General features: G+C 40.5%; 1 protein-coding gene across 12 annotated transcripts in view; it reads right to left on the bottom strand.

The window, feature by feature from the left end:
• The window catches only part of EIF4G3 (eukaryotic translation initiation factor 4 gamma 3), a 386,245-nt gene that overhangs the window by 155,937 nt on the left and 211,368 nt on the right, over positions 1 to 18,940 (bottom strand). For 11 of the 12 annotated variants that reach the window (XM_072609175.1, XM_072609170.1, XM_072609173.1 and 8 more), the window contains 2 exons: positions 11,603 to 11,700; positions 3,912 to 4,034 (listed from right to left, as the gene is read on the bottom strand). In XM_072609175.1, the coding sequence (XP_072465276.1) occupies positions 3,912 to 4,034; positions 11,603 to 11,700 (221 nt within the window). Of the gene's footprint in view, positions 1 to 3,911; positions 4,035 to 11,602; positions 11,701 to 18,940 lie in introns of those variants that run through there. The other variant, XM_072609174.1, reaches the window with a different exon arrangement.

An 18,940-nucleotide genomic window follows, 5' to 3' on the forward strand; every position in this document is an offset into this window, starting at 1 on the left:
TGGATTTCTTCATAAAAAACAAAAACAAAACAAAAAAGAAAAAGTGGTAGAGTCAGGTTAAAAAACCCCCACAAGGAATTAAATGCAAAAACACACAAAAACAATATAAACGTTGAGAATTCAAACAGGAACTCAAGGGCTGTCTGTTTCATTGGTAAAACATAACACTTTCACTCTGTAATGATAGGTGAATTTTGGCAAATCAGTAGCAGTATTTTATCCTTGCACTACCCTCCATCCCTCACCACCTCATGTATAGGTTTTGGCTATCCACCTTTATTTTTAAAAAGAATATGAAAAAGTAAAGAAATGAAATTCACAGTCTCTACTCCTTTCTTAACAGATTTTGCTCATCACTCTGCGCAAGTGGCTGCTTTAACACAAGCATGCTTTCACTGATTCTAGTGTTTGGCTAATTCCTAGAGACTTCAACCGAACTTTTACGCAAAAAAAGAGTATGTGAGGGTTCCACCCAAATCAGTTATCATGGCCACAGACTGTCTTTGGAGCTCCATATTCAGATGTGCTTTAGGGATTAGACATTTAAATATATAAAGACTAGAATTATGAAGTCAAATATCTGGATTATTTGGCAATCCCCCTCCCTCGGAAGGTGAGGAAACTGAAGGTCAGGGATAGGCTGAGCAACTTGTCCAAGACCCAGCTAGCCTTCTAAATAAGAAAACAGCAGAATTAAGGAGCTAAGGTTTTCTGACTGAATTGAGTGTTCTTTTCCTCTACACCACAACATTAGCCAGGACCTGTTCTCTTCCAAATGGAAATATGCAAAACCTATTTCTCCCAAGGGAAGAGGTTCCAGTTTATGTGGTAGCCATGGCAGCCAAACTAGCTGTTCTAACAACAGATTTGTAATTAGTCATTTGAAGGCAGCTGAATGTCACTGACCATTCTTCAATAGTCTATGTTCTCACAGGCCTGGGGATTTGCCTCCCACATTAAAGATCCTACATTCTCATCCTAAGTAATTTTTCTCCACCTCCTCATAGCACACTAAGAAAGCCTTCCTCTAACACTTTTAAGTTTATGTAAACAATTAGACTGTGTCTTTGTTATCCCTTGATGTCTACATGGCCCATACTATCTCCTTTTCTAATCATACACTTTTGGACAATATGTTACATGTAATTTCTTGTGAGGAAGTTGGTAAGATGGTGATTGATTCACACCTACCAAGCATTTCTTCACTGTCCTCTGAGCCACCTGTTTCCCAGTTTTTAAAGGGGCTGAGCAAAGAAGAGGTTTTGGAATTGTATTGTTTTGTCCCAGAAGGAAAAATCAAGAGCAAACGGGGGGTTAGAGGAGGGGTGTGAGGGAAGGGCAAATTTAGGTAAATTTAGGCTGAATACAAATAAAAGTTCCATAACCATTCAAATCATCTAAAAATAGAGTGGCAGGCAACAGGTTCCTCCTTGCTGGAGGGTTTCAACTACAGTTGGGACTAGACAGCATTAAGACCCCTTCTGATTCTGGGACTATGTATTTAATTAGATTTTGTCATTGAATCAGTATTAAATATCAGCAAGGAAGATCTTCGGTGTTGCAAAGTCATCTGCAAATAACTATATCTAGAGGACTTCATGATGAATGAGTAATTCATGCTCCATCTGGCTTTTGTAAAGGACATCACAAGAGTGGGGAACATCTTGGCAAAACATACATTGTTTAATTAATGCCTTGCTTGATACCAATGACTGAAGTATCATTGAGCAAAGTTATGTCTTACTGCAGCCATGAAGGAACCATGTACAATCTTTTAAAGGCAAAGAGACACCTTGCAGGGAAGCATTTACAACTCTATTTTACTCAATGGATGTAGATCCCTTTTTATAGTCAACAAATAGTAGAATATTATATTCTTTAAATTGTCGAATCAAGATCGAATCACTATCTGCTGTATTGCATTACTTTCTCATATTTCCACACAAAAAAAGACTGTTGATAATATGAAGAGATCATTCTCTAAAATTTTATGGTGGGAAAACAGGCCAGTAACTATTGCTATACTTTCAGTCCCCTTTTTTATTAGCAATCTTGCCCACGATTTGCACCAATGTTTTGTGTCTTCCTCTCTTTCAAGTATCTTGGGATCAATATCCCTCAACATCCTGACTGAATTATTACCCTGTATACACACAGTCTAGTCCAATTGTCCTCCTCTTCTTAAGTGCCATTTGCATTCTTCAATTAGCACAATGGAGGGGGAGTGAGATATGAGAATCTAAATATAGTCATTCACTTTGTAAGATGAAGACTGTTACAGAAGTGCTGAGAGATATATTCCATTTTTCATCTGTTTACAAGTTACTCCCACATCATTTGTTGGTTGTTAACCAAAGTATTCCCCATATGACCCCTCCAACTAAATCCTGTGCAACGAGACTAATGAACTACAACCAAAAATTTCTACAAAATTCAAAATTTCCTAAGCTTTTGTACTGACAATCCACTTAATTTGAGTGCTATAGAGTCCTAAATATCAGTGGAGGAAAAAATGTGAAGGGAAAAAATGTTACAACTGGAGAAGAACCTTTAGAGCACTGAATTTAGAATCTATAAAGTCAAGAGCTCAAAAGTTATCTGAGATGATTTCACCGAGTAAATTTGAGTGCAGCTAACACCGAGGGGGCCCAGAAGACCTGGGACTGAGATGGTAGTGACACATCAGGTGTGGGTGGGATGATAGTTTTTGCACAGCCCCACAACATAGCCTGGCATGTAGCAGGCGCCATATAAATGTTCATTCCCTTCTCTACTGACTCTCACATAAACTCCTCATTCTAGTGTGAAAGACCTTCCACAATCTGTCCCCAACCTCCCTTTTCTACCTTTATCTCCTAATTCCTCTGTTTGTTCACTGGTAAAACTTGAGTCACACCCATGCTCTCTCAGCTGTGCAAGCCACCCTTGTAAAAAGACCTCCTTCCCTGCATGGAAAATATTCTCTGCTTCCTGAGGTCCCTCAGAAATCTGTCTTTCAAGGATCAGCTTGGTGCTGGTTTCATCTTTCTGTTCAGAGATGACCCTACAGAAAATTTCCTTAGAAGAGTTAAGTGTGAGATCCCTCCAGAAGAGCATGAGCTCCTTGAGGGTAAGGAGCACTGATTTAGGCCTTTAGTCTCCAGGGTCTTCTCACATGGCAGGAGGTAGTCTTTAACTGAAGTGTCAGTTTGTGTTCTATAAAAGTGATTTCTAGTGAGCTTGACCAAGCTAATAGGTACATTTCTGCCCAATCTGAAAGAATCTTTTGAATAAAATGTATCATTACAAAGCTGCAGAGGGGCAACTTCTTCCAATGGATTTTCTTCATTTTCATGACCATACTAGCTGAGATTGTGTTCAGATTCATGGCTTCCATGTCCTAAAATGATATATCTGCTTATGAAATTACTTAATTGATGATTAAAGGGTCATTTCCTCAAAGAATGTTCCTACTGTGAGTCTCACGAGGTTCTCTATGCAGCTATAACACATCAGTAATACAGGCACTGAATAACACAAGTGGTTACCAAACATAAGGTGCCACAAGTTAGCTTATATCCCCAATCTCTGTGCTTGCACCAGCATAGGAGACAGCTCTTAAAGCTGTAAACACAAAACCCTTCCATAGGACAGCAGCTCTCTCTGACATCATGCAAGCACTCATTAGGAAATGTGATCAACAACAAGGTTCTGGTTGTGAGGACCACATTTATCAAACTTTTTGCAATAGTCTTTTTTATTTTTTTTTAAAAATACATTTTTGAAAATACCATCTAGAATCTATGTATTCAGGGCTATGAGACGAATAATGGAAACAGAAAGTATAGAGAGTGGTTCTGGAAAACAGCAAAGCTCCTGAGTGGTTAGTAACCAAGTGCAGATGGGATCCCATCAGTATCACTGCCTCTTACCTGAGGAGGAGTGGGGGTCGATGTAGGCCTCCCTATGGGAGGGGTAGGGTTTCTGCTGCCACCTCCAGACATGATCTCCTCTGTTATGTCTTTACCCCCTTGGTTTGGATCTCGGATCCGTATCTACCAAATGAAAACAAAACACCATATGCAGAGACTGGATGCACATTCATGGGGAATGTTGTAGACCTCAGTCTATGTGTCAAACAAATTTCCTAGGCAGATAATATGGAGCAATGCAAGGAAACTGGATTGGGAGTCAGAAGGAAAGGATTCAAAATCCTAGCTTTGCCTATGGCTATCTACATGACTAAGCTAGTCACCTTTCCCTCACTGTGCCTTGGCTTTCCCTGTTGTAAAATGAGAAGGCCTCTGAGGTTCCTTACAGTTTTGACTTATGACCTTATGGTCCTTATATATTCATCCAAGCCAGCGTTCAAGAGATGCTTATGTGTAGTAAGAGGTATATACAGAAAAGGGCTCTGATTTATAGAAATAACAAAATGGTTAGTTTTGGAAATCATTCAAATTTTCATTCAAAATTAGTGGCCATTGGACCCAATTTAAGATACACAGAAACAAAGACTTGTTCAAAGAGGATTAGTTTCTCTGAATTTCTCAATCAAGAAAAATTTCAGACTGTCTCTTTCAACTTCCTGTGGGTTCACTGTTTTGTTTATTCTGCTCAAGTCAAGCTAGAAGTAATTTAATATTTACTACAATATAAACAATGATAGTTAATTCTGTGACCTAAGAAAACTCACTCCACTTTTCTATGAACTGAAATTTTAAAATCTATTAAATAAAGAGGTTGGATGAGGTTACCCTTAAGGTCTCTTTCAACTTTAATAGTGAACAATTCTCTGTATAAGCCCCTCCTTTAAACAAATATTTCAGTTGGTTTGTAATAATTCTAGCTGATCTCCTGAAACTAACACCTATGTATTCCACGCGTCTTCAAATGGACAGGTATCCACATATGGATGGCACATAAAGGTCCAGGAAAATCAGCAGATAAGTAAACCATTTCCGCTTTAATAATAACATTTAGTTTCCTTATTTAATGTCTACTGTTATCACTAAAGACTTAGCATAGGAATCTATCTGGATTTTTGCAAAACTCAACTGTAGAATAAACAAAGCCTTAGTGTCCCCCAAGCTGAAGTACAGTTTTTAAGCCACAAGACTTTTGGGACATCCTGTACAAAGCCATCTCCTCATTCACCTTCCTGGCCTAACAGGTCATCCTTGACTTTTCACTTTCATTCAGCCTCCCTACTATTCATTTGAATCCGTCCCCTTCCTCTTTCCTCACACTACAATCACAACAGTCCAGATCCTGGTCATCTCTGCAGCCAGCCTCTCTCCTTCCAATTTGTCCACCACACAACTGTCAAACTGCAATTCTTACAGTACAGATCTAACTAAGTCACTCCCAACAACTCTGCTTGGCAGTGAAAGTGCTTTACAATCTGGTCTGTCTTGCTAAACTAATCCCACATCACTCCCTTTCCTGCATTCTATTCTTGGGGCTCCCCATACATCAAATTACATCTCCTGCTTCCAGCTTTACACAGGCTGTCTGCATGCCTACAATGATCATCTCCCATCATCACTCCCATCTCTTAAAAATCCTTGGCTCCTTCCCTTCATGGCTCAGCTCACATACCAAATCCATGAAGAGGCCTTCCTTGATTCGCGTATTTGCTGACATCTCTCTCCATGTGAAATTAGTCTGTATATAATTTGGATTTTCAAATCTGTGAATATGCTCTATCAGCCCAACACAAAGGAGAATATCGTTAGCAGAGACATTCGTGATTTTGTAGGGTTTTTTTGTTTGTCTTGATTTGATTTTTTTCAAAGAACAAAAATCTATTTTCTTTTTCCCCTACATTGGAAAAAAGAAAGCAAAATCTTTCTAACAAGCAATAATCAAACATATTAAATTCCCACATTGGTTTCATGCAAAACTATATATCATATTCTACACTCTTGAGTTCATCATTTCTCTATCAAAAGTAAGGGAGTATGCTTTACCCATTAACCATGAACGTTCCCTTAGACTTTTTCCTGAACCATTTTCTCTTCTCCCTCTATACTATTTTGTTTGATGATCTCATCAGCTCCCATGGATTCAATTATCATCTATGCACAGGATTCTCAGATCTATTTATCTAGCCCTAATCTCTCTCTTGATCTCCAATCTTGTAACTCCCAATTGCTACTGGGCATCACAAACTAGGGAGCTCAAGAATATCTTAAACCCGACTTGTCTAAAACTGAACTCATCCTCTTCCCCTCCTTCTGTCCCAAACCCTCCTCTGCTCCTGACTTGTCCAGGAGACCATCATGCTCCCAGGCTTGTAACCCAGGTGTCATCCTCAACTCCTCACTTTCTCACTGAACCTCCAATGGCCAATCAAATGTTACTTCTACTTCTGCCACGATCTCTCATATACACAACCTTCTCTTTCTCCTCTGACACTGCAACCACCCTGGTGCAAGCTTTCATAACCTTCAACCTTGACTACTGCAATAGTCTGCTGGTGATTCTCTCCACCCCAATCTGCTGTTATCTTCTTAAAATGAAGAACTGACCACATCATCTGCCTAGTCAGTAACTCCAGTGGCTCCCTATCACCTCCAGGATCAAATAAAAATTCTGTTTACATTTTAAAGCTCTTCACAACCTGGCCTCTTCCTGTCTTTCCAGTCTGCTTGCACTTTACTCCTCTCCACAAACTGCAACAGAGTGACACTGACCTCACCCACAACACTTGGGACCTGATTCCAGGCATTTGCACTGGCTGTTCCTGGAGCCTGGAATCTTCTCCCTCCTCATCTTTGCCTCCTGCTTTACGGCTTCCCTGCCTTCCTTCAGGTCTCAGTTAAAGTTTCAGCTTTTTTAAAAATCCTGGCCTAGTGCTCCTTCATAATTTTAGTACCTTTCCTCTGATATTATATCCAAGTTTCCTGTATGTATCTTGTTTGTTCATTAGATTATGCTAACTGAAAGCAAGATCTGTTTTCTGGGAGTGGCTTTCTTTGTATCTCCAGCACTTACCATAGGGCCTCTGGTACTTAATAAATACTTGGTGATTTGACTTCATCATGAATCTACTAGGACTATGGCTGATCATTACACTGCCCAGAATTCTTAAGTTTTTCCAAGCTGGTCTTTAAAATGCTGCTGTTATTGTACAAACTCTTCTCCCAGTTCTGTCCATCTCACTCTCCATCAGTTCACCGATTCTTCCCAGGTTTCTCTGAAACTATCTCCCCTTCATTATCCTTAGAACACAACAGTACTTCATTACATCGATATGCCAAAATGTGTTTCGTCTTTCACCAAATGGTAGCTATTCCTTTACTTTCCAGTTCTTTGCCACTTCTAAAAGAGTTATTGCAATTTTTTTTTACATATGAGTTCTTTGACAATCTTGCTTTGGTGTTTTTATCTGTAGAACTTAGCACACAGTGCTTGTCATACAGCAGGCACTTAATAACTACTGTTCGATTGATTTCATTGAGAATAAAAGAGAGACAGGAGTTGTTTTCTAGACTTTGGTCACTGACATACGTGTGTGTGTTTTACTGCTGTTGCTGCTCAGTCACTTCAGTCATGTCTGACTCTTTATGACCTCATTCGGGGGTTTTCTGGCAGAGATACTGGGATGGTTTACCATTTCTTTTTTCTAGCTCATTTTACAGATGAAGAAACTGAGGCAAACAAGGTTAAATGACTTGCCCAGGTTCACACAGATAGTGTCTGAGGCCAGATCTGAACCCTGGAAGAGGAGTCTTTGTGACTCCAGGCTGGCACTCGATCCACTGTGCCACATAGCTGATAAGTATATACAGTCATCAATTAATATTTCTGAAACCTGAATTACAATCTTCCATGGCTGTACCATAATAGCAACACTGAACATTTACCTAAAATGTAATTTTTAAATGATTCCCTTTTTTGGTAATGAATGACCTTTCACCACATAGCTCACATTAGACTTTTTTTTTGTACTTTTATAAGTGTATTTATCATGCAATAATGCATATTATGGTTATTTGTGTTTCTATCAAACACCACTAGAAGATACTAATAGATGGCAAGTTCCATGATAGTACAGACTTTTCTCATACAAAAACTGTGCATCATTATCTAGCACCTAAAATAGTCTTCTAAATCTATTAGATGCTTAAGAAATATTTAACAAGACTGGCACTTGATCTATTTAACGATTCAATTACATGGGAAGGCAAGAACTTCCATGATTCTATTTACTAATGCAAAAAATAAGGAGCTCCAGAGTGGAAGTGGGTGACCTAAGTTAACTGAACAGCCAGAGGTTGGGGGAACCATAGTAAGAATTAAGATTTCCCAACTTCTTGTAATAATTTTACTGAATTTTATGTTTTACGTGGCAGGGGTAATGACTTCTAGTGAAATTAATTTCAATGCATCCTATCCTTTTTTCCTCACTTAATTCCATCTAAATATTGTAGAAACTCCACTGTTCTGAGTATTCTGTTTCCTACAGAGAGGAATATACATAAAGATATAGTTATCCTAGATGTGAACTCCAGGAAGAATGAGTTCATCTAGTACCAAATAGATCTATCACTAGGCAGTTTTACATCTAAATTCAAAACATGTTCCTTAAATGCAGCACGAGGAAAAAACTCCAGTGTATACACTTATGGGGAGAAAAAAACATCCCTAGAGAATGAGTTGATATTTAGGGAAAATAAAATGGTGGCCAGTTCTCTAATGTGAGGGGGCTCAGGTACTAATACTGATGGCTCACAGAGACACATTTCTTTCTGATTTAAAAAGCACTTTGTTGACAATGATTCTGAATACAGTTCTCATCCCCATTTTTTTGGCTGTGTAATTGGAGCTTCAGCAAGCAGAGGTGACCTGAACAAGGAGGCATGCTTTGTTTATTTCATCCTGCTGCCTCTCCAGAGGACTCAGAGAGCTGATCGATGACTCTCAGAACATTGTGGAATTTTATCAACTCCATGATGTTCCCTCTTTTTCTACATTAATCCAGAACAATATGCATCATTCAAACAAGACGATATTCACTTTTCTCTTATCTGTAGCCTCAAAGAAGAAAGAAGTGACATTGATGCAAAAAAAGAGTGAATGAAAGGATATTCACTTGAAAACTACCAGTGGTAATAGGGGAAAGACTGATGAATTGGAAATGAATATATCTTGTTCAGTTGGGAAAATGTGCCTAAGGAATTAGATGACCATATTACTATGACTGATTTTGAAAGCTTTTACTTGAAACTTTCAAATACACCCAGAATAATGCACGATATTTAAGAAAACAGGATTCTCTCTCAAGAGTCTATAAAATATAGATCCTTCCTCTAGGGACAGACAGGGGACTAACCAGGACAGAATATCACATACACTGCCAGTCACAGTCAGCATTTCAGTTGTTCTTCCTTAACCTTTTTTTAACAGTTCATTTGGGGAATGGAAGATATTTTTGGAAATGTTTGATGAAGAAACAGAAGGAATTAATAAAGCTTAAGAGTTCATGTTGTGTCGTTCAGTCATTTCAGTCATATCTGACTCTTTATGACCTCATTCGGAATTCTCTTGGCAAAGATCCTGGAATGGTTTGCCAATTTCTTCTCCAGTTCATTTTACAGAAGAGGAAAGTGAGGCAAACAGGGTTAAGTGACTTGTCCAAAGTCAACACAGCTAGCTAATATCTGAGGTTAGATTTGAATTCAGGAAGATGAGTTTTCCTGACTCCCTCCAGGTCAAGCACTTACCCAAAGCACTTACCTAGCTGCCCTAAGAGTGTATGAACTTTCTCCTAAAAAGAAGGCAGAGTTTCTCTTCTCTGAACATCCCTAAGTAACACATTTTATTAATAAACTATAACCTCTGCACTGGAGAACCAGGCTCAAAAAAAGGCCCAGGTAATGTGTAATTTTGACAGTCCATTTAAACTTCACATTACTGTCAGCATCTGAAAATGGAATGGGAAACTGCAAAGAATCTCCAGGGAAAATGTCTAAAAATGCCGGCAAGCTGTCAGAATTGCAGTGACAGTGGGATCTATTGAACAGTCATGCTCATCCAGGTATGCAGCTGGCCAGTGTCCTAAAAATATTTTTGAAAAGAATTAATAATATATTTCAACTTCCACGGAAACATGGTTATACGATGCCCCAACAGTGCACTACTCAGAAAGTTCAAGAAGGTTTATCAAATTTCTCTATTTTGGTGTATCTTATGACAAAGAAAATAAGATAAAGCAAAGAAAAAGACGTTACCACTGAAGTGATCAGGAATAAGCCTTTGCAAATGGGTCTTCGGGGACCAATGATTGTCATGATGTGTGTGGCAGAGGAAAAGGGAGGCTATTAGAGGAGACAGATCAAGTACAATCACTAGGCTTGGGATCACAGTGTGAATTCAGGGTCTGCCTCTGCCTTGCTGGTTAATAGTGAGAGTCACTTGACTTTGGTAAGTCTCAACTTCCTTACCTGTAAAAGGGGGATAAGGAATCATGGCACCATTTTTAACTTATAAAGGTATAATTGGACAAGTGCTTTCTAACTCTTAACATGCTAGAGAAATGTACATGTTGGATGTTTCTGTCCTTCTGTGACTTATTATGATGCTAATAACTGACGTTCATTGAACATTTTACAATTTATAAGGTATTAAGGAATTTCACCCTGTTTGAACCTGACAAACATTTTACAAGGTAGGCACTGAGGTATTATTGTCTCTTTACAGATGAGGAAACTGAGGTTCACAAAGGTTGTGATTTGCCCAAGAACACAGTATCAAAGGCAAGAACTGAACTTGAACCTTCCTGACTCGAAACCTTATATTCCATCTGCTCTGCCACACCACTGATACTTTCTCTGATGTTCAACTGGATATGTGTAGAGTAAAGTAAGTAAAGTAAAGAAGATTGGTACCATCCAGCACACCTGTGGGCACTTACTGTAACTCTCCCTCTTGGCAAACATTTAGAACCATTTTGCTATTAAAACAATACCTATTCCCACTAAGGAAATGCCTATAATCTGTTCACTGGTTTGAACCCATTTTTCTTAACTAACCCTACATACAAACCCAATCAGATTATCAGAGAGTTGGGAGCTCAAGGGGCAGGTCACCAGCAGAACAACACAGGAAAAGATCTGTGAAATGAAGCTGGGCAAATCACCCAGGGCCCAGCATAAAGCAGGAAAAGCATCCCACCTCTGCCCTCTCCCAACAGTGAGAGGACTCAGATCAATGAGTAAAACATACAAGATCAGGATACTCGGTCTAACCAAGCCAAATTCTTGCATAAATTCTTTCTTCACTAACTGTCAGACCAGGTTAGGCAAGGCCCCCCAAAACAGCAAGGAAATAGCAAAGTGACTCATTTTATACATTTGCCATTTTCCAGAGCCTGAGACTCACTTAACATTTAACACATGCACAAATCTATGTGGAGCAAGGCTTTAGTCATGGCCACCGATACTCATGCTGAACGTCTCAGCTTTATCATCACTGGTTACACTGGAAGGTAGGTTCTAGAATTCCACAAGGTCTGTCATGACAGTAAATTCACATACAGAAACTAGATAGATACACATAGATTGGGAATTATAGATTTGCTGCACCTGTAATGCAAAATCATGAGAAGCTCTCTTACCGTTTTCTTCTCTCTCTTGGCTGGTGGAGGCTGCTGCTGGGTAGGCACTATGATGGGTGCTGACTGGTATACTGGCTGACTCGGATAGAATGGCGTTCCTAGAGAATTGGGAAAGGAGGAAAACAAGGTTTCAGTTCACTGGCCATCTTTGCCTAATGAAGAGTGATGCTTTTCCCTTTTTAAACCCATGACCCAAGAAGGGTCACTTTAAAAAGTCCCAACCATTATAACTGTCAGTAAATCTCTACCGCTCACTCCCAGCTATGAAAGGTTAACCAGCAAAAGGCTGAATTCAACCATAAGCAATGGAAAACCCCTATCCTCATTGTGCATCGAGCATAAAAAGGCCTATACAATACTACTTTCAAACAATCAACAAATACTTAGGAAATGTCTACTATGTAATAAGGCACTATGCTGGGGAGGAAGGGTAATGGCAGGGAGGGAAAATTAAGTTTAAATTAACAGTCCTTGCCTTGAAGGAGTTTACAACCTGGCAGGGGAGATGAATCATAAATACATGAAAAGTTAATCAAACAAGATTTAGATAAAGGCAGCAGTACAAGATATGTCCCAAGGCAGGAAAGGATTAATTGTCAAATGAATGACAAAGACAATGAGGGATACTGAGCCCAGAGGAACGTGCAGTGATGGTGGGCACGCGTGACCTGGGAAGACTTCAAAGAACTGGAGGGATTTTCCCTGACTTGGCACGATGGAGAGGCTTTGGCTAGACAGAGAAGAGTGCTGAGGGCCTTCTAGATTTGGGCAGGGAGATAGGCAGACTGGCCTAAACCAAGGTAAGGAGATGGGAAAATGTGAAGCATGTTCAACAAGTTTCACTGGAGGGGAGCAATGGGACATAAAAAAAGGAAACACAGTTTAGAGTTAAAGCTCCAAATGAAGCTAAGGAATTTAGACTCTATCCTAGAGGCAAAGGGGAGCCATCAAAGGTTTTGAACAGGGGGAATGACAAGATTGAAATAATTTTTCAGGAAAATTAAACTGGCAAGGTCTACAGCAAGGACTGTAAACTCCAAGAGGACAGTGACCATCTTGGTTAAACTTTGTATAACCCCCAGCACCTAACATAGTACTCTACACATAGTAGGCACTTAATAAGTGTTTACTGAATAAATGAATGGACAGATGGGTGGACAGATGGACAAATGGCTGGATGGGTAGGTGGATGGGTGGATGGGTGGGTGGATGGATAGATGGATGGATAGATGGATGTATGAACTGACTGGAGAAAAGTGGAGGATAGAGACTGAGGGCAGGGAGACCAATTTAGTGAAGGCTACTTCAGTAGTCCAGGCAAGAGAAAATGAGGACCTGAACTAGGTGGTAGCATTGTGAACAGAAAAGAAGAAACTAATGCCAGGACATCACAAAGAAAGAATCAATAATAACTGGTGACTGAATGAGAGGTGAGGGAGAGAGAGGGGTCAAGATGACTAAGGTTTTTAAAGCCTACCATTAACAGAAATAGCAAAGTCTGGAAGGGGAGTCAGTTTTGGGGGAAAGATGATGAGTCCAATTTTAAGCATGTTGATTTGAGTTGATGGGAAGGCATCCAAGTGGAAGGAGGCAGAAGGCAGGTTGAAACACAGGCCTGGAGCTGGGGAGAGAGGTTAAGGATGGGAGTCATCCAAGTAGAAGTAAGAATAGATGAGATCTCCTAGGGAGAGTATATTTTTCTAGCAGTTAAAAAGTACAGCCTAAAGAGGGGAAAAAAGGCTAATAACCCATGGGGTGCAGGGCAGGAAAGAACCTTAGATATCATTCTGTATAAACCACTTCAATTCACAGATGAAGGAAGTGAGGCTAACAACTGAGGTTAAGTGACCTACTAAAGGAATAGCTATGCCAGGATTCAAACCCAGGTCCTTTGACACCCAAGCCAGAGTTCTTTCCATGACAGCACGCTGCCATTAAGATTATTTCAGGAAACTCATTTCATAGCATCGCCTCAAGGCTGAATACACAATTCAATACTATTCTGAAACCATGTTGACCTCTCAAGTCCTTAACTACTGAACTTGAGAAAGTGTACTCTGACAAATGAGGTTTCAGATGTTCCCAGAACAATATTATCTACTCAGTTTGCCAAATCTGTCTCTCTAAGGGAAATAAGACCCAAAAGGTGAACCAGTCATTTTGACAAAACCTCCTAATGAAAACATTATTGAGTCAACAGCATAGGAGAAGGGAGTAACCTCAGAATACCAGGGGTTAAGCAAACAAATACACAACAAGGCTTCCTTCTGATGGAAGGCGTAAGAATTGACAGCCATTTATCCTACCAAATATCTTACAAAATAATTAAACCTAGCCTACAGTTCATTTTAGGATTGTGGTAGGGGAATTTTCATGCTAGTGAAATATCTATATTATTGCTATAAAGAAATAACATTAATGATATTGCTTAAGGAATACAAAAATCAAGAACAAAGACCCTTAATCTGTCATTTTCCTTCATCATTTGTTTTAATGGAAAAAAAGCTGCTTTCAGTGATTTAAAGGTTTTTTCTTTCTTTTTTTTTATTCAACTCTATTTGAATCTGGTATCAAAATAAATTCATTCAAAACAAAAGCGTTTTAAAGTGAGAAAGTGTGTGTGTGTGTGTGTGTGTGTGTGTGTGTGTCTGGCACAGAGTAAGCACTTAATAAATGCTTTATCTATTTGCAGATATACACACACACACACACACACATATACACACACACGCACACACACACACACACGCACAAAAACAAAGATATATGCACACATATACACACACCAAAAGACTCAAAAATACCTCCAGAGACAAAAACATTGAGGTAAGCCAGAGAAGAAATAAATATGTAAGCCTTTACAGAATCTATAAGTAAGAAGGGATCTTCATCATGAAAACAGAATCTTAGGCTTATGGCTAAAAAAGATCTTGTTCAGTCGTTTCAATCATGTCTGACTCTCCATGACCCCATTTGGCAAAGATACTAGAGTGATTTGCCATTTCTTTCTCCAGTTCATTAAACTGCCCCTGGTCACACAGCTAATAAGTGTCAGAGGCCAGATTGCAACACAAGTCTTCCTGACTCCAGGGTCCACGTTCTATCCACTGCAGCACATAGCTACCCATAAAAAAGGATCTAAGTAATCATTTAATTCACCTCCTTATTTCACAGAGGATGATAATGAAGCCTGAAAGGAGAAGTACTTTACCCAAGGTCACAATATGTGGTAGAGGTGGGATTCCAAACAAGGGCATCCAGGGCACTCTGATGGGAACCTAGTACTTCCCTGCTATGAGCAGTGCCCAGGAAGGAACCACCTCCTGGCCAGGCTGATCACCTTCTGCTCAGCGGCCTCCTAATCTGTCTCCCTCAGGCTGACAGAACTGAGCAGGGCCTGCTTCCCAAGCCGTGTGACCTTTTTCAGGTCTCCAAGGCTGTTCTCTACACATCACAGTGCTCTATATTGCTCAGTGTCCTTGTACACTTTCTGATCTCATTTTTATTATGTGTTCTAATTGTCTTAGTTTGTTCTTCAATCCAACAACAGTTCTTACTATGCACCAAGCACTGGGCACAAGGCTAGCCCTGCCCTAGGAAAAGGAAGTGAAAAATGAAAGATTCCTTCCCTTCAGGAGTTTATATTCTATGATAGTGAAACAATATGCAAACAGATACATAGATACAACAATCTATGCTAAGTAAATTCAAAGTAATCGGGTGCAGGGACATGCTAACAACAGGGAAACAGCAATGACCTTGAAAGGAGGTGGTACTTGAGTTAAACTTTGAAGGAATCTGAGAATATCAACAATTGAGGATGGGGAGTACTGCAGACAGAAGACAGCGTGCCCTGGGAGGAGGGAGAGGGGATGGAATGGCATCTCTGGTGAAACAGGAGAGGGCCCAATTGACTGGAAAACAGCATAGGGTGAGTGAGCAATAGGAAATCAGTCAAAAAGAATCTCGAGTTGGACTGGGAAGGACTTTAAATGCCCAGAGGAGAAGTTCATGGTTTTTCCTAGAGCCAACAGAGAAGCATCCAAGCTTCCTGAGCAGGGGCACCAGAGAACAGCCAGGTCTGGGCCTTAAGAGTCTCAATTTGCCACTCATATGGAGGATGGACTGGCGACAGGACACTGAAGACAGGATACCATCTTGGGGCTACTGTGGTAACCCGAATGTAGGGAGTTGAGGGCCCAAGTAAGACAAGTCAGTGTTATAGCAGTGTCCAAGCTAACTGTCTGGGAGGGACTCCCACACTACCATGGAGCCTTCTCCAGTCTAGCATGGTGACCTTCAGTATATGTGATCTTATTCATATACTGCTCTTCATGACCAGCCCTTCCCAACTCATTTCTTGAAAGGCTTTCATGACACAAAAGCTTGAGGCTTCTGTGAAGAACCTTTGTGCCTTTGCCCTCTTTTGCTAATTAATCCTCAGGCCTATTTTCCACCATCCTCCCCTACCATTACCCTTTGAACTGGAGTCACTGGGTGCTGAAATATATGGTCTAATTTGGACAATCTTAATGAACTTCACAGAATTTCTCTATTTTCTCATCTTCTGCAATGGAGTGTGTTTTATATATGTCATAATATTTTTGCAAATGCTCAGTTTGAGTACTGTGATCCAAGAGTAATAAATGTCAAATGAAATGCTTCTTACTGCCTTTGGACACATGCTAAAACTCCACCGATTTCTTTATTTGTCTCTCCAGAGAAAACCTGAGAGCCAACTGAGCTACACTTCCTTTTTACTTCTGGCTTCATTTTTAGTGAGAAGCTCAAGGTGGTGACAATTCAGTTCCTCTTGTAATATGCCCATTCATCCATCACTTTACAATGTCTCCCATTTAGAGCAGCAGCACTTCAAAGTTTATAGATCATCTTAAAAACCATACCATTGTTAGCCCTTTCAATCACTGAAGAATAGAAAACGGGGCCAACACAGCACTACAGACCACTTTGTAGTATTCTTTATTGGGGGGGGGGGGGAGGGCGGTTTACCAAGAAAATTACTGACCTCTTAGTGCCTAGACTTCTGCATCACACACTTATCCAGGCTGATCTTCCAAGAGTAAATATAGACTGTATCAATTTGAAATTTACCCTCGACATATTAGCCACTATTGAGAGCTGGTCAAAACCAGGCACTATGATTAATGAGGAAATGGCATGAGCAAAGGAATGGACAAGGGAGAGGGTGGGAGACCAGTCAGTCAACAAACATTTATTAAGTGTCTACTATGTTTTCAGCATTGTCCTGAACACTGGAGATACAAAGAAAAGGCAAAAGACAGTCCTACTCTCAAGCTCATAAGCTAAGAAGGGAGACAACATGCAAACAGCTATATTCAAACAAGCTACAGACACTAGACACTAGATTTAAGTGGGATGAGCAAAGACTTCCTGTAGAAGGTGGGATTTTAGCTGGGATTTGAAGGAAGCCAGGGAGGCCAGGAGGCAGCAATGAGGTGGGAGAGAGCTCCAAGCATGGGAGATCAGCCAGTGAAAATGCCTGGAGTCAGGAGATGAAGGGTCTCATTCAAGGAATTACAGCAAGGAGGCCAGTGCCACTGGAGCACAGTGTAGGTATGAGGGTGAAGTCTAAGAAGACTAGAAAGGTGAGGGGGTGGGGATGGTTATGAAGCACTCTGAATGCCAAACAGGATTTTACATTTGACTCTCGAGGTGACAGGGAGGTACGGAAGCTTACTGAGGAGAGGAGTGCCATGGTCAGACTGGTCCTTTAGGAAGATCGACTTGACAGCAGAGTGGGAAGACAAAATGGAGGGAGGACTTACTTTCATCCTTTCCTCTCCTTTCTCCACACTTTTGACCACTTCATTCAGCCATGCCTGGGATGATCTCCTTTAAGCCACTGGCCCAACCCAGGGGTCACTGCATTCCTCCCAGCTGAAGGTTTTCTCTGCTTTTTTCCAAGTCCCAGGTCTGGAATTCCCCTGTCTAAGCTGACCTCACTCTCTCCATACTATATATACTAGGACCTCAGACCTCCTAATCTGATGGGAAGTTCCTTGAGATTATGGTCAGAGTTAAATCTTAGGATCTCCAAGTTTAAGATTCACCGAATGAATGAATAAAGCATTCAGTGTAAAAGTTCTACATTTCATAAAAAGCATTCAAAAATACACTGAAAAAAGGAGACACGGGGGCGGGGGAGGGGGGGCACAGCGGGCCTGGCAAAAGCAAGGAAATCTTTGTTTCTGTACAAACTTCCTTCTCTCCTTTTAATTACTGCTTCAGGGAATGGATGGAATAGGCTGTCCTATTTCTGAGATCTCATAGAAAACAGTACTGAGGCTTGGTTAGATATCACCAGGTAAACAGCAGCCACACTATGTGACCCATAATAATGAATTCTCTTTTGTGGAGGAAAAAAGTTATCCTCCTACTCTCTAGAGTAGAATACATTTTTGCAAAACCTCTTTGGTCTGGGAAGTAAGGGGGAATGCTCTGGTCTCCTTGTTCTATACCAGGGGTGGGGAACTTGTAGCCTTCAGGCCACATAGGGCCTTCTAGAGCCTTAAATTAATACAAATTAATTTGGATTCAGTCAAAAGGCTGCACTTAAGGATCTACAAGGCCCCATGTGGCCTCAAGGTCTCAGGTTCCCTACCCCTGTTCTACACTAAGAAAATACAGGCATACCACTACCCTATACTAATTGGTTTAAAAATAAAACAAAACCACTTTAGGTCAAACAGAATTACAGGGGAAATTATCAACTGCCAAATGAACTACTTTAAACTGGATTCCCTTAAACACCTCAAATTCCACATGTGAAAGACAGAATTTATTGTCTTTCCCTAAAGCCAGCCTCTTCTGAACTTCTCCACCCTTTCGAGGGTGCCCCAATCACATTTACCACTCTACAGTCACCTGTGCAACTAGAACCTCCAAGTTGTCACTTCATAAGACTACATACCACAAGATCACAGGGACTTCATGAGCCCAAAGAGCCTCATTTTATGCATGGTTTTATGAAACTCAAGGTTGCTCAAGGTTCCAGGGGTTGGCTCAAGGTTCCAGGGGTGGACTAACAGCATCTCTCCATAATGATGAAACTCTCCCAAGCCAACAGCCCCATGAAACAGGCAGAAAGATGCAGAGCTGCAATTTCATACCAGGACCCAACATCCAAATCCAGGGCTTGTCCATAGGACCACTACCAGTCCCCAGCTCTAGCAAAGGTATTCAATGCCTTCAAAGGGTGGGAAACAAGTCACCCCTACACTCTGTCTAGCTCAGGGCTTGAAATGAGAATGAACAGCTTTCTTGTTGCTACAATGATACTAATCTAATCACACCAGA

Source organism: Notamacropus eugenii, chromosome 5 (genome assembly GCF_028372415.1).
Source record: "Notamacropus eugenii isolate mMacEug1 chromosome 5, mMacEug1.pri_v2, whole genome shotgun sequence".
Taxonomy (NCBI): Eukaryota; Metazoa; Chordata; class Mammalia; order Diprotodontia; family Macropodidae; genus Notamacropus; species Notamacropus eugenii.